The following is a 25,000-nucleotide window of genomic DNA, read 5'->3' as shown; positions in this document are numbered from 1 at the left end:
AAGACTTGAAAATATTAATGAAATGTTTTCTAAAAGAGATGAATATTTATGTACAGACAGTGGTTGTTCCAGATTTGCTTGAAAAATCAAAAAGCCCTAATTCTTTTTATATTAGTGAACTATCTTTTTGTAAGTTCTTATGTTCTTATTTTATTTTGTTTTTATTACTAGTTTATGCATGTTTTACATAATTATTACTAATTTACGCATGTTTTACATAATCATTACTAGTTTATGTGTATTAATTTTACTAGTAACTAGTAACATGAACTAAGTTCATGTGGCTAGATTAACTGCTGCTCCAGTTGGGTTATTCAGAATTTTTAGGTAAAATCTAAATGCTCTTTTCAAGGCTTACTCTGTTCTATTTACACATAACCGGTTTTATGACTGAAGCAAATTGATTTTACTTGGGGATTGCTATGATTTTCAACATTATTATTTTATCAAATAAAATTGAATAACAAATTGCACATGAAAGCAACCAGTCATGTGAAATGTCTTTGTTAAAAAGTCAGTTAAATATATGCATAGATGTTACACTATTTATAATAAAATTAGGAAATATTTGTGTTTGATATAATATTGAGCATAAAATAATTAAAATATAATCCAGATCCAGATGTGAACCCAGATCCAAATACCTTGATTATTAGTATTTCAGCCTCGAATAGTTTATTGAGTCATCTCTGTTTATTTTGTCTTTGACTTTTTTTGCAAGATCTACAAGACAAAATAAAAATTGATTTTGGTTTTCATATTTCATAATAAGTTGAATGTTCTAATAAGGGAAATGCGACTTTCCATGCAATATCTGACAATTTTAATTTGACAGACTCTATTTTGTATTTCAAGATAAACTGAATTGTTCATCTACTCATTTGGTTTCTTTACTAAAATTGGTTCTGCTTTTTCTTTACTAAAATTGGTTCTGCTTTTTCTTTGTCATTTGTTAGAATTTATGAGTTTAATGAGTTAGGCTGTGCTCTGTATTACACAAGACGATAATGGTTCCAATGGTCAAACAAGTTTGCATCTAGTAGCTTTAGAGCTTTCTGCTTAGGTGGATGTTTTAAATGTTTTACCATATGCTTCTATGTATTGATATTGAAACGAAAAGTATTGGGGTCAAAGAAAGCTAAATCATTAAAATTCTCAGAAAAGTACCAAAAATGTGAATAAGAAGTTTTTGCTTCAACGTCTGTAATTATATGGAAGAGAAGCAAGAATGATGAGATTTGGCGATATGGTTTCTTCATCCTTGTCACATTCTGAAGAATCAGAGCAACTGTCAGTTGTACATTCTATTATTGACAAGAAAATAATTTGTCCCACAACATTTACCCAGCGGTCTTGTTCGTTAAAGTTTATGTTTTGGAGTTATAGAGTTGAGAGAGGGTTATAACCATAATTAAGTATCCTCCTCATCTGTAGTGGCCTTCTGGGCCTTGGGGAGGATTAACAACAAAAAAAAGAAACTCATTTTCTTTAAGTATCTTTCCAGTTTTTTCCAATGCTAAAGATTCATCAACCTCAGTCATACTCCTGCTTCATTTTTTTTGTTGCATTATTAAAAAGGTTTTATCTTCTTCATTTTTAATACAAGATTCCTTTGTTAAGAACTTATAGAGTTTTGCCAGATCTCAATAACTCAATAAGCTGTCTAACTGTCTGTTTGGTTCTAGTTATTTTACATAATCTGATTTGAAATCACAATAAAATCTAAATTCTCTGAGTCGGCATCCTGCCCCCACCCAGATTGAGAGTATTACACTTTAATTTCAGAAATGAAATGCTCTTTTGCTACTTGTGTTTTGTCTAAGTGATGGAAAAGAAGCCTCTGAAGTTCTTCCCCACTAAGGTAGCAAAGTAATAGACAGACTTTGGTTTAGCAATGAGTCATACTTTAGATGATGATTGGCAATTCTTTTAGTTTTGAATCTTTTAAAAATTGCGATAAGATAAATAAGAATATGCATCAAGTACAATAAATAATAATAACAATAATAATAACAATAAATAAGAAATAAAATGATAATAATGATGAATAGGAATACCTATAGTTAACAAAACAATGAATAAGAATTACCTATAATTAACAAAACAATGTACAATTAGCATTAGTTACAGTATGATTAGCATTGATTACAGTATGATTAGCATTGATTACAAAACATAGTGATTAGTGTATGGAAAAATTTACAGTATTTAGTTATTTTGATTACACTGTTGTAAGTAACAAATTGTAATCAAGCACTTATATTACGGTAAGAAAATATACATCATTTATTTTAGGGGTTTGGTGTGATGTTTCTTTACATGTATTGAGTTTATATGTATTGAGCAAGAAGTTGATTTTGTATAATAATAAGATTTTGTGTTTTGAAATTAGAGTATAGCATGGGTAAAGTTTAGTACTGGGAAAAATTAGATTGATAAAAATTAAGTTAAAAATTGAGTTATTAAGTAATAATTTATAGTTAGGCTATCGGTGGGTTCAAATAATGTTTTGAGTTATTATTGGTTTTATTAAATAGTATCTGATTGAAAACATTGACTAAATATTAAATTCTAATAATGAATACATGCCATTTTTATATCTAAATTATTATTTTCAGTTTATACTACTATAAGAAGGTTTTATAATACAATATTATTTACTTTTTCGGCGATTATGTTGTGTTTAGCAGACAACAAAAATGGCTGACAAAAAGTTAATTTATAATCTGTTAATATCCTGACTTTAATATATACTGATTTCCTGCCTAATTTGGTTGATTATTCAATAATTCCCTGCTTAATTTGATGATCATTCTTGATGATAATTTTAATTTTTACTTATTGATATTGAAAAGGTTTTTTAAGTTCTGTAAACATATTGTTTCATTAAAAAGAACTTTAAATTAATTAACTTACTTGATTAAATCAATTATTTAGTTATGGAACTATAATTTAAAAATAAAATTATTAGCTTTTTTTTTTTTTAAAAAAAAACAAAATTAGTGGCTAAAAACAGCATAACTGACTGTATAACAAATCATAGCAACTCCATAATATGCTTTAAATATTCTAATTTTTGAAGTCCAGAGGTGTATGGTGAGTTTGAACCTTAAACCTTTAGATTGTGAGTCAAGTGTTCTATCACTGTATTTACTACTGTATTTTTATCAATTAATAGAACACAGGATGATAGAACATAGAAATTGATAGAACATAGGAACACAGGATGGCAAACTTGATGATTTATAAGACCTTTATTTTTTTCTCTTATATGCTAAATTACTTTAAACTCCAGTTATGAGTTCACATAACAGCTTTTATTTTTTCAGAAGTTTACTCTGGTATGATACTAGAGTAACCTTCTGAAAAAATAATTTAACTATTTAATAAATTTTTTAGCTTTACTGACTTTATTAAAATAATACCGTTTTAGTATGTAATGGTATCATTTTAATAAAGGAAAATGATACCAGGCAAAGTAAAATAATACCAGTGTTATCATTTTAATAAAGTCAGTATAACTAAACAATACTATTACATAGTTAAATTATATTAAAAATTAGTTATATTATTAAATTGTGTAAATACCTTTTACTAATATACTTTTATACATACTTTACATATTATATTTTGTTTGTATATATTATATGTTATATATATATAGGTCACCATTGCCAAATGCTGGCCCTAATTCCGAGGCTTGTATACTGCAGATGTCACATAAGCTTGACGGTGTGTGAAATGCTGTTTAAGGGTGACATGAAAAAATTTTTAATTTAGATTTTAAATCACATATTAAACATAAGCATATGCTATATATGCATTATCTTATATTTTGATTGTAAGCATGTTTGAGCACTAAAATATCAAAACAAATTTGAACTGTTGCCTTTAATTTGTGAGTAAAAAGAAGACTGTTGCCTATAATTTTTTACCGCTAAAATGGTTATAAAGGCAACAGTTATTGTTTTCTGTTAAAATTGTCAGCTATTTTGAAAAAACTATGTATATTAACTATTTTGCAAAAACTATCAACTATTTTGGCATATGCTGGAAATTTAATCAACTATTCTGGCATGCTTTAAATATGTTTGAACACTTAAATGGCCTAATCTATTTACAACTGTTGTCTTTAATTTTGATAAGCACAATCTCCATGTCACCTTTAAATATTTTATTGCTAAAAAAGGGAAAAATAATAAATTCTGCTAAAATTAATTATTGATCTTTGTAAGATTCGCCACAGTTGATATAATGAATATTTTACTGTTTTTTGTTTTATTTCAAAGGCTTCACCTTTGTATGCATCATTACTTTTGTTGCCTTTTTTAAATACTTTTTTAAATAAGCCTTGCTTATGCCTTTTTTAAGAAGCAAAAAAGCTTACAAAATAAAATTATACATGTTTGAGCATTGAAATTTCAAAACATATTTGAACTTTAATTTACAAGTAGCAAGAGGGTTGTATAAAAAAAATATTTGACTATAAAAAAATCTCCTCAGTGAAATAAATTTTTACAGTTAATTATATTTGATTTGTTGAAATTCAACTGTTGCAAATTCAATTCATTTAGATGTTTATGAGAGCTGTCATCTTTTTTAACTCTTTTCTTACTTTAACATTTTTATTTGTTAGTTTAGTTCTAACTGTTTTATATGACAATCTGATACCACTTTCTTCAACAAACTTTCGAAGAGTTTTTTGATCTAAAAAATATTTTTCAAAACTAGTTTTGTTTAACCATGTGTTCAATAAACATAGCTAACAGTATTTTGCAAATAGAAAATTAGTATTTTGAATCATATCTACTCACCAGTCAATCGTAGTCAATCACCAGTATCACGCTCAATCTCATTAGAATTCCAGCAATGATAAGGTCTGCTCACTAGAAAATTTATAGTTTAAGTCATAATCTACTACTCTATATATCAATGGCTCAAGTTTCTTATATTATACAATTAAACTGTTAAACTGACGTTGAAAAGAAAGAATTGTTCAATTTTTAGCTACAGCATCCAACTTTTATTTTCAGACTTACTGACCTAAATGGCAACAGACTTAAATTATGTTATAAATATCTAAAATATACCTGATTTTGATTCTTCCTGGTCTGATACAAAATTAGTTTCTTTAGAGGGACATTTGTCAGAAGAACATTCCATGTTGGCGTCAGAAGAACATGCGGTGTTGGTTTCCGAATCCACTGCATTTTTATTTTTATCTTCAGAATCCACTGCATATTTGCGTTTAAAAGTTTTTCTTAAAGGATAGGTTTTAGCTAAACATTAAAGTAAATAGTAAAAAAAAGTTGCAGTCAGCTGCGAGACAAAAACAGTATTAGTAAATTGATTTTGACTCAAATAGAGCGTAATATGAATGATTTCCAAATTCATAAACTAAGTTCATTAATGTTGGCAACAATAAAACTAGCACTAAAAATTACTTTTCTTTTCTTTTCTTCTCTTTTTTTTGTTTGATTTTTACCAACTGTTTTTTCTAAAATTCAGGTAAAAATAGAAACTCATTCTCATACTTTAAAACTAATAAAAAAAAAACTTTGAAACCAATGTAAACATTTCACAAGATTAAAAAATTTGAACTTTACTTACACAAATCAAAGTTTAGAAGATATTTTCTAGCTTTAATAATTTCCATTAGGACAGGAGGAACTTAATAAGTGCCTTAATTGACAGCAGCTAAATGACCCATATGTTTGTAAAACAACTCCCTGTCTTTCATTGGCAAATCTAGAGCTGAGAAAAGAGTACTAACACAATGACAGTTCGAAGTTGCTTTTATATTTTTTGGCTTCTTTAACTTAAGGTTATTTATAATATTATGAACTGCATGCCATCCTGAAGTGTGTCCTTCAGATAATTTTGTCCCAGCAAATAAGAAAGTGTTACTCTTTAAAACATTAACAGAATTACGTACATTAGGATCAGCCGATTTTATTAATGCTGGCGTAGTATCTGGTGGAATAAGAATTGGGACCAAATGGTTATTGCCTTTTCCACACGTGTAAGTTATTTTGAGATGTGTTACTAATCTTTAATCCATTTCATTAAGTTCAGAAAGTTTTTGTTTGTCAATCCATGAATCATTAACTGCCTCATTTTATTCATTGATTTGCAATTGAGCTGGCTCTTCGCCTAAAGGGTAAGTTAAATAAGTTTTTTTAACATAATAAAATTAAAACTCTAACTTCAACTGATAAAGCAACATGAAAACAACCAAAGTGAGTCTAAATTAAAAAACGTTTGAAATAATTTTCACAAAAAATGTTCAAAACCAATCCATTTTTTAGACCTCTTTGCCCAAAATTTTGTGAATCTTGCACATGCAGTCTGGCAGCTCAACAAAACTTGATATATCAAAAAAATCATAAGACATATCTGTTAGCTCTTTTATTATTTTTAAAATATGTTGACTAAATACATATGTATCTTCTTCAGGTAACTGTGATGGTTTTTACAATTTTATATTTTTATTTTTGTTAAGTTCATAGGTAGCATTGATGCTACCTATTCAAGGTCAAGATATTCTTTCCAGTAAAATTGATAAATTTGTAAGCATTCTTGAAATGTGGGAAGACTACATATTTGGTGATCACCAAATATGTAGTCTTCCCACATTTCAAGAATGCTTACAAATTTGTCAATTTCACTGGAAAGAATATCTTGACCTTGAGCCAGAAATAAACCTTTTAATACTTTTGTTGAGCAGTTAAGTAAATAAAACAAATTTTGTTTTAATCCTGCTTTTAAAGTAGAAGTATCAGTTGTAGTATATATCTCTATTGATTCTTTAAAGGCATGAAAATGTTACTTGTTTTTGTTGCAGAAAAATAACATACAAGTTTGCCAATCGTCTCATTTCAGTACGTTAGTTTCTGACAGCGATAGAAAGAATATCTTTCTGATCAGGAACGAAACCATGCCAAGCTGATGAAAAATTACTAATTATCTCAAATGCAGTAATTACAAGTGAATAGATATCAGATTTTTGGTTTAGAGCTTTGACTTCACATTTAATAATTTCAGGACATGTATAAGATGAAGTCGTACCAGTTATATTTTGTTTTGTCATAGTCAAAGTTATTGTTTCTTTAATGTCGACAAAATCATCATAATCATTTTGATTATATTTGTAACCGCAGTAACAAGTACCAGTAACAAGTAGAATAGAAGGTTTAATTTCTCTATGAATAATCCCACATTCATGTAAGTACATAATACGATTAGATGACTGATTAATAAAATTCAATCTCTGGGGAAAAGAAAATTTTTTTTTCACATTTAAATGATGAATCAGTTCAAAGAAGTTTGATATCTACATATTGGAAATATCTAAAGAGCATAACTCGAATATTTTCAGTTAGGCAGTTGGTCAGTTGGGCAGTTGGTCAATTGGGCAGTTGGTCAATTGGGCAGTTGGTCAATTGGGCAGTTGGTCTTATAGAATAGCCTTTAAACTTTACAATGTTTTTGTGCTTTAACTGCCTTAATTTTTTTTTTTTTTTTTAAACATCTTTGCTTCCAACAAGGCTGCAAGCAACCACTAATTAAAGTTGGAAGTTACTGGAAAAAAAAAGATGAAGATTGTAGAGCAAGATAATGATTGACAGACGACCTAAAGGATTGCAAATTGTATGAATCAGGAAAGCAAGATAAAGGAAGTGAATTCCAAAAAACTGATGTTTTTTGGAAAAAAACTTAAGGAATAAGAGTTTTTAGAGCACTTAAGAACAGTCACAGAAAAGTGATAAGACTTAATTGAATGACGAATAACATGAGAATGAATTTTAGTAAATGGAATAAAAGATGCTAGCTCTTTAGAGCAGTGCCCATTATAATATTTGTCGAAAAGAGAAAGAGAAGCAGCATTACAACGATGTGATAATGGTTGGAGGTTGGCTGCAAGAGCAGGTCCAACTATGTTTACAATGCGTTTTTGCACCTTGTCAAAAAGAGAAAGGGCATCATTACAAAATCAGCGCCCCAGATATGGCAACAGTATTCCATACAAGGACGGATTTAAGATTTATAGAGGTAGATAATAGAATCCGAAGTAAAAAATTATCAAGCTCAATAAAGAGATGCAACCTTAGCAGATGCTAATTTTGCAAGAGATTTGATATATGGTTTCCAAGAAAGATCCGAAGTAAGAGTTAATCCTAGAAGATGAAGAGTGGATGACTCATCGAGTACATTATCATTCATAAATATAGGAAGATCTAAATTATTGCAATAATAATTGGTTGAAAAAAATTGAGTTTTATCTGAATTGAAGTTCACCAGCCACTGTGAGCCCCATGTTGTAGCAGAAGTGAGATCTTTTTCAAGCTCAAATGCCCCCTCCAAGCAATCAGAGAGTGTTGGCTTCTTATCACGAAAAGAATAAATGGTAGTATCATCAGCAAGCAATGCCACTCTATCAAAAGCTTTTGAAATGTCAAGAGCCATGGCCTTAACTTCTCCACCTTTATCTAATGCACAATAAAACTTATCAGTTATTACTTTTAGCAAATCAGCTGTAGAACAAGAAGATCGAAATCCATATTGATGGTCAGAATATAAGTTATTAGATTCAAGATGAGAATTTAAGTGTTTGTTAATTAAAAATTCAAAAACCTATGATAGGAAGAAGACTAATGGGATGGTAGTTAGACGAATCAAATCGCTCTCCAGAATTTTTGAAAATAGGGATAACAGATGCCGCTTTTTAACAGGCTGGAAAACAAGACTCTGATAAGCACTTGTTGAATAGTTTTGAGAGTATAGACGACAGCTCCGGAGAACACTTCTGCAAGACAATAACAGGTATGTTATCCGGGCCACAAGCTGAAGAAGAGTCTAAGCAGGAAATCACCTTAGATACAGAAGTTGGAGTGATACGAATGTCAAGTAATTGATCAACCTGTTTGTTCGCATTATCAGGTTGAACGCAACTAATGGAATCAAGAGATGATATTGATGAAAAGTTCATAGCAAACAATTCAGCTTTGGTTGCAATAGAAATAACTTTGCGTTGCATAAACTGTGTCTTTATTACTTTTACAGCTTGTTTATTTCTTAAACTTAAAGATGTTTGCAGACTTGAAGATGTTTGCAGACTTGAAGATGTTTGCAGAAGATCCTTCTCCAATTTTATCACTAAATTTTAATGGCAACTTTAAAACTTCATAAAGACCAATACTTTTCTTCATTCTTTTTACTGTTATAAAAAAAAAAAATTTTTTTTGGCATTTCTTAAAAGTAATATTTTTGTCATAAAGTACGTCAGGCTGAATTTATCTTCTAAATAGAAGCATGATCATTTGCTCTTTTGTGCTGAGATTTTCATTCATTTAAAGCACTTTTGAATTTAAATTTGCGTGGAAGCTAATTATTATTTTAAAGCTAAAAATTGAAAAGGGGAAAAATGTTAAAGATAATTTTTCTTCATTCTTTTTTTTTAACAAAACAGCCTGGTTTTAATCTTTGAAAACGTTGCACCATATTAACTTATTAATAATAATTCTAATTAATGTTTTATCTTCAATTTTATACTATTAATTTTACTACTTTAAGTATATTATAATATATATTTATTTGTCTCTATTAAAATTTTTTTCTATTAGTTATTTAATGCTAATAGAAACCAGCAACTTTTTTGCTTCGACGTTTTTTGCTTTAGCGACCTTGAACCTTTTAAAGTTATATTTAGTTTGATTTACAGAGTACTTCACAGTAAAGTACTTCACAGTAAATTTACTTATAAACTAAATCAAAATAATCAGTTGAGTTATTACAGTGACTTACAGTTACTCAAATATTAACTTATCAATTATATTAATATACTTAATATACTCAAAGACTTGCAATACTAGCCATACAAATGTTTCTATTTATATCTTATATGTTTTTAACACATAATATAAGCTTCTAACTAAAAATTATTTTAACAAAAATTGTCAAATAGAATATGAAAAACGCAACACCATTTTTTTATACTTTACATTTTTTTATACGCAATTTGTTTTTAGGAATTTTATTTGAAAGAAATCTATTTGAACAACAGGATTTTAGTCTTTTAAAAACCTCTTATTTAAATTATTTTGTAATTGAAATTGAAAAAAAATTGGAAAATTTTGAAGAATTTGAAGAAACAAGGGATAATGAAGAAAGTTTTTTTTTCTTATATTGTAAATTTCGTAAACGTTTTGAATAGTTAATTATATTTTATTTCTTGAAATAGTTTTAAAAGTAGAAACATTATTGCAAACATTAAACCAGTGATAACATAAGTTAACATAAAAATTAAATTATAAAAAATTTAAATTAAAATTAATAAATTATTTTACTTCTGTTCAAAAAAAATTTTTTCTAAAAAAAAATTTAAGCGTATTCTTATACTTAATATAATTCGATTTATTATATTAAATTTTTTTGTTTAATTTTTTAAAACAATTTGAATAAAAAAATTGAATGAAAACATCAATTTAAAAACCATTTGAATGAAAAACTTATTTATACGCTATACGCTTATGCACTAGATCAAGAAACAAAAAAATTATAAAAAACGTGGTATCTAATGTTTTTTTGCTTTGATTTTACTCGTTTGATCTATAGATCATAGACTTGTATGGTTTATAGGCATGTTCATGCGCAAATATGAAGTTTTATGGCGATAGTGTTATTATTTATTAATTAGAACAATTTTATTTATTTGCTTCGTTTTGTTTTAAGCGCCTTTTATGTTATTAAGGTTATAAACTGTAAAAAACTGTGTTAATGTAAAAAGTTGTTTTACATTAACACAGTTTATCATTATTTATTTATTATTATTATTATTTATTTATTATTATTATTATTTATTTGTTTTATTGTTGTTTTATAGCTTTTTACAATAATAATTAAATACTCTTTGAAAATAACACATGTTTTATCGTCAACATGAACGTATTAAATAGTTTTCTGTGACTAATTAAAGTGGTTTAAGTATTGTAATTTTTACTTTTTACTCTTACTTTTTTACTTTTACTTTTTTAAGTATCATGTTAAGTAAAAACAATTACTAAAAGTAATATCTTAATAGTATTATATACGCTACTTGCTTAATACACTGTAACTGCAACTTAAACTTAAAATTACAGTAGAATCCTGTTAACTTGGACTCTGAAGGTGTATATATTTTTTGTCAGACTTAGCGAATGTCCCAATTAACCAAAGCTCTCATTAAGTTAAACTTTTTGAAAATGCCCAACTTATTGAGATTTCGAGACTTATCAAATATTCTTCGATATATAAATATTATATAGATATATATAAAACAATACACATAAAAATATATATTACACATAAGATTTTATGTGAAATATATATTTTTGTATATATAATATATACAATAAACAAAAAAAGTCAGAAATTGATGTTTGTTTCAGTGACTCGTATAATTCTTTTTTAAACAGCCTTGAAGCATTCAAAGCAACTTTTCCAATTTCACCACTCTGAGTAAACATCGAAAAATTAACTAGGGTATCAATTGCTTTACGAACGATTCTTCAGTCATTGGCTTTGTCACTGTTTGAAACCACTGAAACGTTTCGTCACCACTGAAATGTTTTGTCATCACTGAAACAGTGTTAAAGTTAATATTAACATTTTATATGCTTCAAGTGATATTACAGTTGAATTAAAGAAGTATTTTATTTTAGCTGGGCCAAACTTAGCAAAGAATATTCCATATATTAGTTATTCTTTTGAATTTTTAACTCAAAAAACAACAAATCTTTATTGCATTGAAATATCCTTTAAAGAATTTGAAGCTGCTTTCAAAACGATTAAACCAAATAAAGCAATAAGATTCAAGGGTATCATCGGAAATGTTGTTATAAATTTGTACAATTTTATTAAAAATCTTTTCGTCTTGCATTAGCCAAGAAGTTTTCCCTGATCAACTTAAAATTGCCAAAGTAACAACAATATTTAAAGGAGGGGATGCAACTAATGTAAATAACTATCGCTCTACCTCTGTTCTCCCTGTATTTTCAAAAATTTTAGAGAGAATCTTATATAACAAAATCAACACTCATCTTTCTGTAAATAATATTTTATTTAATAATCAATATGGTTTCAATAAAAATAACTCCACAGAGCATGCAATACTTCAGTTTACGCGTAGTATTAACAAATCGTTTAATAAATCTTAATATACATTAGGAATTTTTATTGATATATCAAAAGCTTTTGATACTATTGACAATCAAATTCTTATTAAAAACTCGAATTATTTGGAATCACAGGAGTTATTTTAAAATGTGTAAAGAGTTATTTAAATAATCGTGCTCAATATGTACACATTGACAATAAATCACCAAAAAGGTTACTAAACATTACTTGTGGCATGCCACAAGGTTCTTTACTCGGACCTCTTCTTTTTCTTATATATGTCAATGATCTCCATAAAACATCCAGCCTGAAGACAATGTTTGCCGACAACACAAATTTATTTTTATCGCACAGCAACATTCCTATATTATTTGAAATTATGAACTTAGAACTTAAAAAAGTTTCCGACTGGTTTAAAGTACTTTCAGTAAATATTGACAAAACTAACTGGACTCTATTTCACCCATTTTCCAAAAAAAAACTAATACCATACGAAACGCCATCTATATTTATTGATAATATTCAAGTAAAAAGAGTAAAAACTACTCAGTTGTTAGGAATATATATTTATGAAAATCTTTCATAAAGACAGCACATCAAAAGTTTAAGCAACAAAATTTCAAAAAGTATTGGAATATTGTACAAATCAAAAAGTTATTTAAACATGCGCACTTTAATGCAACTATATTATTCACTTATTCACTGCCATATTAACTATGCAAGTATTGTGTGGGGCATTACTAATAAAAGTAAATTAAAGCCTTTTCATCATTATCAGAAATATGTAGCATGTTTAGTTAATTCTTGTGATCGAGGATCTCATTCAAAGCCTTATTTAGCCTTTTTTTTTGATATGATTTGAAACTCAATTATTTATGATCTGCAAGCCTATATTGCTATTATATTATCTGTCAAATTATCTTTAAGAAATATTTTGTGAACTTTTTATTTTTTTGTAATTTTTTTTATTTATATCGTGTAATTCTTTTATTATTGCAAAACACTTACTTTTTATTTGCTATGTAAAATATTTAGCATGTAAAAATGCAAAAATGTCTTTTTACAGCGGTACTCAACAACAAGACCATATGGTTTTCTACAAGTTTAAGCGTTATTTTTACATATATATCTTTTTACATATATATTTTACACTAGTAATTGTTTATATTAATTTATTTTAGCTTGTAAATTTATAAGATATTAACATGATGTTTTAAAATGTAGTAAAGAACAAAAAAAATAATAATAATAAAATTAGTAACATCTTGGCTTTCACCTATGAAAAATAAGAAAAGCAACTTTGAAATCAGCATAGATTTTATTAGCTATGGTTTAGGACTTTATTTGCTTTTCATGCAGTGCATGGTAATAAGCCAAAATGTGGTAATGACTTTAAACAAATTAAAATAAAAGAATTGGATTGATAATTTATTGGTCAATGGAATAGAAATAAGAGTTCCATGCTTATTATTATTTTTCAGACAAATGACTGAAAAAAATTTACCAAATCCTAATAAATATCGCTGTCAAAAGCGTTAATGTTTATTTAAACAAAAAAATAAAATACCTATTATTTGTTAAAAACGGTTTATGTCAAGTTTAATTATGATTGCACTTTATTTGTGTAAATGCAATATAAAAACCTGTTATATTTCCTTTATTTATCTGAAATAAAATCTTCAGATTTTGTTTCAGATAAATCAAATAAGTTATTTAAACATGCGCACTTTAATGCAACTATATTTATTTGTTTTGTTATAAATAAACTATGAAAAGGGGACGGAGATATCTTCGTTTTACATTTGTACATAAAACAAAGAACATTATATACGTTAAGTTAATATATGTTTAAAATAATCATTTTTCTTAAGAGAGGCTTTGATAAAGTCCGACTTATCCAGGGTCTGAGTTAATGGGATTCAACTGTTTAACTTAAGCAGTAAATTGTAACAGTAACTTACGCTATTTTAAACACTACCAAATGAGAAAATTATAAGATAATATTAAAATATGAGAGATAATATGTTAAAAAAATAACAATTACATACAAAAGATGTAATTTTATCTTTTAGAGGGGAGGGGGGGAGGGGCAAAATTTTTTTTTTCTTTTTTGCGATTAGATTTTTTTGCTTTATTTTGAGCCCTGTAGCTTTTAGGTTACCAATACTATTAGTTTTGGTAAACTCAATATTAATAATGTAAGTGTTATAAAGGTGACACTTTTACTCACACAGCATTACTTTTAAGGATAGTTTATGACATGTATATGTGCACAAAAAATTATATATTTAAAATACATTATTGATTCTTCATCAATGAACTTTTTCCTTAAAGACAATATTTTTCTTCGAGGCAATCAATTAGTTTTCATAAAAAATTTAAAAATATACAACTTGTGTGCTCCGATATTATAATAAACATAAATGTCACCTTAATTGCTATCTTTTTCATTTTTTAAGAAATACAGCTCTTAAACTTATTGCTTTGTTTTCCCATTTGAAAACTAACTACAAAAACTACGATAAATGTTTTAAGTAAATGGAAACTTGGTTTCTTGTTTGCAGTTTTTTTCAAAGCATGCAAAACAGCGAAAAGTTAAGTTAATACACAGCAAAATTAAAAACGCAGTTTTGTCATCTTAAAGTATGTCTCCTTTAACACGCTATTTTTTGTACCATGCTAGACTTAACCAGCACAATTATATATATATATATATATATATATATATATATATATATATATATATATATATATATATATATATATATATATATATATATGTATAATGTATATGTAACATTTGATATGTATATTTAATGTTATATATACATATATGATGTAAATATTATATGTTATAGATAAACAATATTATTACATTGTTATGTTAAATTAAAAATTAATTATATTATTAAATTGATATAATATAACTATGTTATAATATTGTTTAGTTATACTGATCTTATTCAAATGATAATGCTGGTATCATTTTGCTTTGATTGGTATCATTTGACTTTATTAAAATCATATCATTACATATTAGGTATATATATATATATATATATATATATATATATATATATATATATATATATATATATATATATATATATATATATATATATATATATATATATATAGATCTATAGTTTGTTGGCTTTAGGAAGAGCGGAAGGAAAAAAGTGATTCTTACGCCAACACATACGTCACTTTTAATTACTTTTGACTTTCGTCCAACATTTCCGTGTTGGACGAAAGTCAAAACCATTAATTTAATTACAAATTAATTGTTATATAAAAAAACCACAAAAACGCAAATTTAATTGACCAGAATGTTTTTAAAAACGTTCTGAATGTTTTTAAAAACATTCTGAATGTTTTTAAAACATTCTGAATGTTTTTAAAAATATAAACAATGTTTTTATTTTTATTTTTTTTAATAAAATGTTTTTATTTTTATTTTTTTTAATAAAATGTTTTTATTTTTATTTTTTTTATTGTAAATCATGCGCGGAGTGTTGCTACATCGACTATCTTATAGCCTGACTCGCAAGGGAGTGCTGCTACATCAACTGACAAATAGCCTGACTCGCAAGGGAGTGCTGCTACATCGACTGAGGGTTTGGTTGGGGCAGGCAGTCTATCATTATTAAAAAAAAAAAATTCCGATCTTGCATTTTAATTTTTACTTTTTGTCAACAAAATATGGAAAAAACTTTCGGACAACATCTAAGGGTTCTATATATATACATTATATATAAAATATATATATTTAATATATACATTATATATATAATATATATATTTAATATATACTATATATATATATATATATATATATATATATATATATATATATATATATATATATATATATATATATATATATATATAGATATATAGTATATATATATATATATATATATATATATATATATATATATATATATATATATATATATATATATATATATATAGTATATATATCATATATATATTATATATATAATGTATATATTAAATATATAATATAAATATATATATATGTATATAAATATGTATATAAATATATATATATATATATAATATAAATGTCTATATGTATGTACTTATATATATATATATATACATATATATATATATATATATGTATATATATATATATATATACATATATATATATACATATATATATATATATATATATATATATGTATATATATATATATATATATAATATATATATATATATATAATACATATATGTAAGTATATACATATATGTGTGTGTGTTGCTAAGATTTGTTCCTATAAAATCAGAAAATTACTGATGAGTAAAAAGGACAAAGAATATTATCTAATTTTGGTTATATATACAGTTAGATAAATAAGTATCCGAACAGTAAATGCTATTATGAAAAATAAACTTTGTTAGGGTTGTTTTAGGAAAAAATTAGATTTAAATAAATACTGTTGTAATTATTTTAAAAGCAACTTTAATTATGATTTTAAATTGTTGAAAAAAATGTTAATTAACTTACAGGAGTGTTTTGAAAATTATTGTATATTATTCAAACTATTGTGACATAAACACACACAAAAATAAAAATGATAAAAATATATATACTTAACTTATTCAGGTAGACTAAAAAATCGTAAATTAGTTTTGTTACTTTTAAAACATAATAGTATGCAAATTGCTTTGAACCCCAGCTTCTAATTTTTAAAATAAAATAAAATAAATTACACAAAGAAATAAAAATGTCTTAGAGGCATCTGTATTCTAATAGTTGAATATCATGTGTGGTAACATTTTAAGTTATTCTATCACGTAGTCCTAGTCTCATATGCAAACATAACCTTAAAATATTGCATTATGTATTATTTAAAAACCTCAACAAAAAATAATTATCTTACCATGTTGTTTTGTAAACAAAGATTTGAAAGTGATCATTAAAAAAAGGGTTTTAATCAATAGTTATAGAAGTATTTTTGTTTAACAAAGAGTAACTGTTAATATTTGACTGATCTTTTTTAAATTTATTTGGTTTACCATTAATATCATTAAGTATGGTCCAAATCAATTAATAGTCACAAACGTGATTTGTTCAATCATATCAAGTATTATATCAAACCATTTTTTTATTCGCTTTCATCAAATTTCTTTGGCTAACTCGAACCATTCTTAGGCTTTGGCTAACTCAAACCTTTGCTAGACTTTGGCTAACTTGAACCATTGTTAGGCTTTGGCTAACTCAAACCGTGGTTAGGCTTTGGCTAACTTAAACCTTTGTTAATTAATCATTATTTTGTTAAAGATCAAAATAATGATTAATTATTTTTTTAGAAGTCACATAAATAACAAGTAGCCTAATATTATTTATACTTTTTAGTTCTGAATAGACTAGTTATTAGTTCTGAATAGAATCATTATCAGACTTAAAATATTGCTAGAATAAAATTGTTACAAAATAAATCCAAATAAATTAACATTAAAATTTTGATAAATTTCTTAATAAAAAATAGCAAGGCTTTAAATGCAACTTTATTATTAAATAATAAGGAAGTTATCATATTAGTACCAAAAAAAAAATAACACGATTACACACCTTGTTCAAGAAAGGTAAAACATTTAGGCTGATAAAAGAGGCAACAGAATTAACTGGCATTAGAAACTTCATTCTGGAAGAAAGCTTTGTGGACTGACAAGTTGAAGTTTAATTTTGTGGAGTATATGAAGAAGTTGCATTCAAGAAACAGAAAAATTTGGCAATGACTTGAAAAATTGATGACTTGAAATAAAAAAGAAAGTTGAAGTTGAACAAGTTTATTAAAGGAATTATGGACTCTGAGGTTTATTTGACATAAACCTCAGAGTCCATAATTCATTTAATAAAATTGTTCAACTTTGTTAAAAGAAATTATCATTTTTTAAATTTATTAAATTTTTATCATTCTTGATAAAAATCTTCTGGCATCAACTGAAAAATTGCGTTTAGAAACAATTTATCTTCCATAAAGTCAATGACCCTAAACATACATCAAAGAAAGCAAAAGAGTTTTTTATCCAGAAGCAGATTGAGTTATTTGAATGGCCAGCCTAAAGTCCAGATCTTAATCTAATTAAACACCTGTGGACCATTCTGGATCAAAAAATTGACACACAATGTCCAAAAAGAAAAGAAGAGCTAAACTGGTCCATTTAGATATTAAAAAGTCAAAACATTTAATTACTTAGATAAATGTTTAATACTTAAATTTTTGTTCTGATACTTATTTAACATTAAAAAAAATCCATAGTTTGAATGCGTTGTAATGTTTTTAGCAATTGAAGTTAACTATTGTAATTTTTTTTTGTTTACTGAATTTTTGATTAAATTTGTTTCCATAATAGTTACAAACTTTTTAAATATAAGCAAAATATTTTTCGAACTTAGTCAAATAACTTATATAATGTTTTGAAGAATATGTTTTATATAAGAATGTTTTGAAATAAACTACTTTTGTCATTATTATCTCTATTTTTACAATGTCATCTATGGCATTCCGACAAAAACAGTCCACACCTTATACATTAACAATACATCCACCATGTTTCACCGTCCATAATACACACTGTTTTATCATATACTTAACTTTTCTTCAGACAATCTTTTCTTGAAATCAAATATTTAAAATTTCGACATTTTGGTCCACATTTATAGTCATTGATGATCCATTTTTTATGTAGTTTTGCACACTTTTACACTTTTTAAAACTATTTTTATGATTTTTACCTAAACATTTTAACCAAAATGCTATTATGTTTCTAAATTATAATGCAAAAATAATCATAAAAAATAGTTAAATTAAAGCATTTATTAAAAAAAGTTTATGACATTCAAATAATTATGAACAGTGATGTATATGTGTATTAGGGTGCATCAAAAAACAAAAATTTTGAAAAATTGCCTTGTGTGAGCTCTATATGTGTTCTAGATAATAAAATAACACAGAATTTAAAAATTTTTTGGAGATGCCCCAAGACCCTTAAACATTTAAAGGGTCCCTAATAGTTATGTAAAAAAAAAGGTTTTCAAGAGAAGTTCAATCTAGTACTCAAAAAAAGCAAAAAGATATATATAAATTCGTATAAAAAGTTATATATTAAATTTTTTTTATAAAAACTTTTTTTGTTATAAAATTTTTTAAATCTCATGTTATTTTATTGAATAGAAGACATTTAGAACTCAGACAAGGCAAATTTTTAAAATTGTTGTTTTTCGATGCACCCTTATATATATATATATATATATATATATATATATATATATATATATATATATATATATATATATTATATATATATGTGTGTGTGTGTGTGTGTTTATATATATATATATATATATATATATATATATATATATATATATATATATATGTATATATATATATATATATATATATATATATATATATATATGTATATATATATATATATATATATAAACTATGTTAGTGTATTCTACAAACAGAGTGCTCAATGTTCTTAAAGAACAGAGCAATAATAAATTATAAATTAAATTATAATTTATATTAAATAATATTAAATTTATATTAAATTATATTAAATAATAATTTATATATATTAAATAATAATTTGTATATATATATATATATATATACATTTATTTATGAAAATTGTATTATTTATTGTTTTATACTTATGTTTTTTAGTAAATAAAGAGTTCAAAATGACTGTTGCATACGAAGGTGATATAGATGTTTCCTTTCTTGGCTTGAAAATATCAAATCCTACATTTGCAATTAGTAAAAAGAAAAATGATAAAAAAGGGGAGGAAGAACCATGGATTTTTAAAGGTCATTCTGAAGTTATTGTAAGTTAAATAACTTAATTTGTAAATTGTAGTTCTTTGATGATAATGATGATGATGATGATGATGATGATGATGATGATGATGATGATGATGATGATGATGATGATGATGATGATGATGATGATGATGATGATGATGATGATGATGATGATGATGATGATGATGATGATGATGATGATGATGATGATGATGATGATGATGATTTTTATTTTTACTTAATTAGGGTTAAGTGTTTTTTAAGTTTTGCAAGCATATTGTTTCATTTAAAAGAAGTTTAAAAAAATAAGACAGCTGAATTTTTATGCCAGTTTTGAAAAAACCATTTTTGTCAAGTATTAATTGTTGCCACTCTTTTTTCTATGCTATTCCAAACCTTTTGCAAGGTCTTTGTTATGCAAGATCTTCTGCAAGATGGTACATGAGCTTTGTTGTTAATGGTGGTTTTTGTTCAACTTTTTTGTGTTAATTGCAAAGCGCATTAAGAAAATCTCATTGGATTGTACATAAATTTGCAGTCACACTTTTTTTTGCACAAATTTAGCATGTTGTTATTGAAGAACTTGAAAAATCTTTTAACAATTTTTGCTTATTGAGGTTGTTTAATGTAGATAGATGTCAGTAGCTTTTTTTAACTCCATATATATATATATATACAAAAAGACTGCAAGGTGTTCGGAAATGGCGGATGTGTCTATTTAACGGTTGATAGGAAGAAAAAAAAAAGAAGAAAGAAATTATTTGTATAAAAAGAATAAAACTTATCAAGAAGATAAAAGCATCTGCAAATTGTATAAAAAAGTCAAAAAGTTAATCAATTGTTTAAAAAGTTACTTAAGTTATAAATTAATCAATTAATAAGTAACCAGTTAAATAAAGTGTTTATATTGAATGCGGTGGATTATACCTGCTTACAGATAAAAAAGAAAAAAGAAAACAAAAAAGAAACAACGAAATTCAAATTTAGAAAAAGAACTTTTAGTTATTTGCCATCCATCAGCGAGTCAAGTTAGATTAATTATAATTAAAGAAGTTTAAAAATTTACGGTTATATTTAAAGTTGTAATAACTTTTTTTTTTTATTTTTTTTTTTTTACATCATTCAATTTATTTTCTTTTTTACATATCTATTATATTATTGACTACATTAAAATTAGCTATATAATTGTATATTTTATTATTAAGCGTTACTCATATTTATAGTACTTACATTTTTATCATACATTACTACTACTACTTTTGTTATTACTGTCACTGGTTTTATTATTATTGCTATTTTTGTGATCGTTATTATTATTATTGTAGTTATTATTATCCGTTATTATTATTATATTGTTAATATTTTTATCATAAACTTCATCATTGTTATATTATTGTATAGTTACTACTATTGTTATATTGTTTCTGTTGTAATAATCTTACTAATACCAATATCTTTATTTCTAAACAAATTTCTACTTATTATGTCTAAACTCTGCAAAATTTGTGATAAAATTATTCGTGCTAATCATCATTCACTTCAATGCAATCACTGCCTAAGTTCAATCCACAAGAAATGTAGTTTTTTAAATAATAATGATTTTAGTTTATTAAAAAACTCTTCCATGAATTATTGGCACTGTATTACATGTTGCAACAGTATTTTTCCTTTTAGTTCTATATTGGATAATGAACTTTGTCTTCAAACTTCAATTGACAATATATTATATCTCAATGATCTGCCAAATGACCTTTCCCTCTTTCCTTGCTCCTGAGAATCTGATACTTTTAATCAACTTAATAATTACTTTACTTATCAGCTAAATAACAATGACGATGATGATACGAACATAGTTGAGAATCCAATCAATTGTAAATATGTTGATATTGAAAAATTTAACTCTTCAAACATCAATATTAATTGCTTTTCTCTATTTCATTTAAATATTGCTTCATTAGTTAAACATATTGACGAATTAACCTCACTTTTATCTCTAATAAATTATGAATTTAGTATAATCGGAATTACAGAAACTAAGCTGAAATCTAATTTACTCCCAACAACTCCAATTAATCTTAGTGGATATGTTTATGAACATACTCCAACAAAAACTTCATTTGGAGGTGCTCTACTTTACATTTCTAATAAACTAGTTTATAAATCTAGAAATGATTTACTTATGTATAAACCCCAATTCTAAGAGTCTGTTTTTGTTGAAATCATTTTCCCTAAAAAGTCTAATATCATAGTAGGCTGTGTTTGTCGCCATCCTAACATGGATATTAATGAATTTATTGTTTCATATCTAGCTATTCTATTTGAAAAACTTGCTGTTGAAAAAAATAAAACTATCTTTATAATGGGTGATTTTAATATCAATCTTATAAAAGCAAGCTCAGATAGTTCAATCTCGGAGTATTTGAACACCATTGCTTCAAATAACTTTCTTCCTTTTACATCTTTACCAACAAGAATTACCAATCACTCAAGTACTTTAATTGATTTTATTTTCTAATTCATATTCTAAAAGTATTTTTTCCGGCAATCTAACTATTAGAATATTGGATCATTTGCCACAGTTTCTAATTTATCCATCTTTTAGAAAAAGAGTTATTAATTTTCGAAAAAGCAATATTATTCTTCGAAACTTCAAAAAATTAAATAGTGAAGAATTCAGGAATGATTACTTGGAAATTAACTGGGATAAAGTAATCAAAGTTTCCAATAGTAATAAAAATAAATCATATGAAGATTTCTAAGTAACCGTGGCTTAACTCGAAGCCTTAAACCATGGATTACTTCAGCAATTTTAACCTCGATAAAAAAACGAAATAATATATTTAAGAAGTTCCTTAAAACAAAAAATCTTCACAACAAACTAATTCTTAAAAAAACTAACAAAATCTATAGAAATTTACTTGTAACACTTATTCGAAGAAGCAAAAAAAAACACTTTTCTCACTACTTTAGTACCAATAGCAATAGTTTGAGAGCAACGTGGAAGGGTATTAGAGCTTTTTTAAATATACGTTCGAATGATATCTCATATACATCTTGTATATCTTCAAACAACACCATTATCGATGATCCAGTTAAAATCTCGGAAATTTTCAACTCCTTTTTTATTTCAATCCCTGATGAACTGCAAAAAAATATTCATTCATCTCATACTGACTCCCATAAATATTTAAAAACATCAAACCCTGACTCTCTTTTCATTAAACCTACTGAAAAAAATGAAATAGTATCAGTTATTCTTTCTCTAAATGATGGCAAGGCTTCTGGTCCAAACAGCATATTATATTCATTGTATTTATATTAACATAATTCTTTATTATATATTAAGATTAATTAATAGTCTGAAATAAGATAATCAAACATTGTATATGTATATTTATCTGTATAATTCCAATTTTATGTCATAACTAAATAACATTGACAATATAATATAACTTAACTAATAATATTGACAATTGAAATTATTCTTTGAGTTTTTGTGTTCAATCAAGTTTTATGAAGTTTTGGCGGTATCTTTTTATTTTGTTGGGCAATGTAATAGTGTAATCAAAATGTAATATAAGTGCACATGTTAACAAATTTTTTTCAAAAATAAGTTTCTCTTTGGTCATTGTTCATTTGATTGTTTAAGCTAGTACACAAAGTTGTGAGTTAATTGTTTGCAATAACAACAAAGTTAAATTAATTCATGATTAATTTCAAAGTTAAATGTACATTAGTTAAAAATGTCATAAAAAGGTTTATGATTTCTTAATAGCATTTCCTAATTAAAAAACAAACAACAAGTTGTGTAGTGGTTGAGCGCTTGCTTCATAAGCAAGAGGTTTGGAGTTCAATCCCCACCATGTCCCTGGTAGTACCACGCTTAACTCGTTTCTCCGCGCAGTGGCCTTGTTCGTCAAGGTTCGTGTTTCAGAGTTAAAAGAGGGTTATACCACAAATAAGTAGCCTCCTTGTCTGTAGTAGCCTTCTTGGCCTTGAGGAGGTGAATTAACAAAAAAAAAATTATTTATTAAAATATTATTAGATTATTTAGAATAATTGATTTTATATTATATTTTAATTTGGTACTGTATTTGATATTAAGCTGTTAAATATTTAATGCGCGATTTGAGGTGTGAAGAATATTCATGATGTTAAAAGTTATTTTTGTTTGCTTTTAAAAATGCGGTTATTAGGATATCCCATCTGCCCCCTAAATTTAAAAAAAAAAATGTTCATATTCTTAAAACTTTCTATTCATTGTCACAAGCAACTCTGTTAAATTTTTTCAAAGTTTTATTAAAATTAGGGGTAGCACAAGACCCTTGAACACTTACCAGGTCCCTAATATAAAAAAAAAAGTTTTTCAAAAGTATGTCATGTTGGGTTTCAAAAGTAGCAAAATGATATAGAAGTTTCAAAAAAGAATAATTATTTTATTAAAAAGTTTTTAATAAAATGATTATTCTTTTATTAAAAAGACAAAAACTGAAAAATGCAGAAAAATGTACTTTTTTAACTAAAAATGAAAAAAGTGTATTTTTTTTGATAATTCCAAAAAAAATCTTAAAAAATAATTTTTTTATAAAATGATTTTTTTTGAAATTTTTAATTTTGCTTCTTTTGAGATCCAACATAACATACTTTTGAGAAACTTTTTTTATTTAATTATTAGGGACTCTGTAAGTTTTCAAGGGTCTTGTGCTCCCCATAAATCCAATAAAGTTTCAAAAAAGTTTAACCCAGTTGCTTGTGAGAACCAATAGAAAGTTTTAAGAGTATGAACAGATCTTTTTAAGCATAGAGGGGGAGGCTGGGATACCCTATCATTTATATAGAAACTAATTTTAAAAGAGCAACTTTGAGTCAATACAGCTTTTAGTTATTTTGATTACAATTTTTTTATAACTATAAACACTTAGATTACAGTGTGGTAAAAAAATATACATCATTTATGTTAGGGATTTAGTGTGCTTTAAGAATGCGTGCGTTATAT

General features: G+C 25.7%; 1 protein-coding gene across 2 annotated transcripts in view; it reads left to right on the top strand.

The window, feature by feature from the left end:
* The window catches only part of LOC136072068 (uncharacterized), a 143,843-nt gene that overhangs the window by 36,554 nt on the left and 82,289 nt on the right, over positions 1–25,000 (top strand). For both annotated transcript variants that reach the window (XM_065820191.1, XM_065820192.1), the window contains exons 7-8: positions 1–129; positions 19,867–20,027. The exon at positions 1–129 is cut by the window's left edge and continues 174 nt beyond it. In XM_065820191.1, the coding sequence (XP_065676263.1) occupies positions 1–129; positions 19,867–20,027 (290 nt within the window). The remainder of the gene's footprint in view (positions 130–19,866; positions 20,028–25,000) is intronic.

Source organism: Hydra vulgaris, chromosome 15, assembly GCF_038396675.1.
Source record: "Hydra vulgaris chromosome 15, alternate assembly HydraT2T_AEP".
Classification (NCBI taxonomy): Eukaryota; Metazoa; Cnidaria; class Hydrozoa; order Anthoathecata; family Hydridae; genus Hydra; species Hydra vulgaris.
Note: the sequence above shows the minus strand (reverse complement) of the source record. Positions and strands in the feature narration are given on the sequence as shown.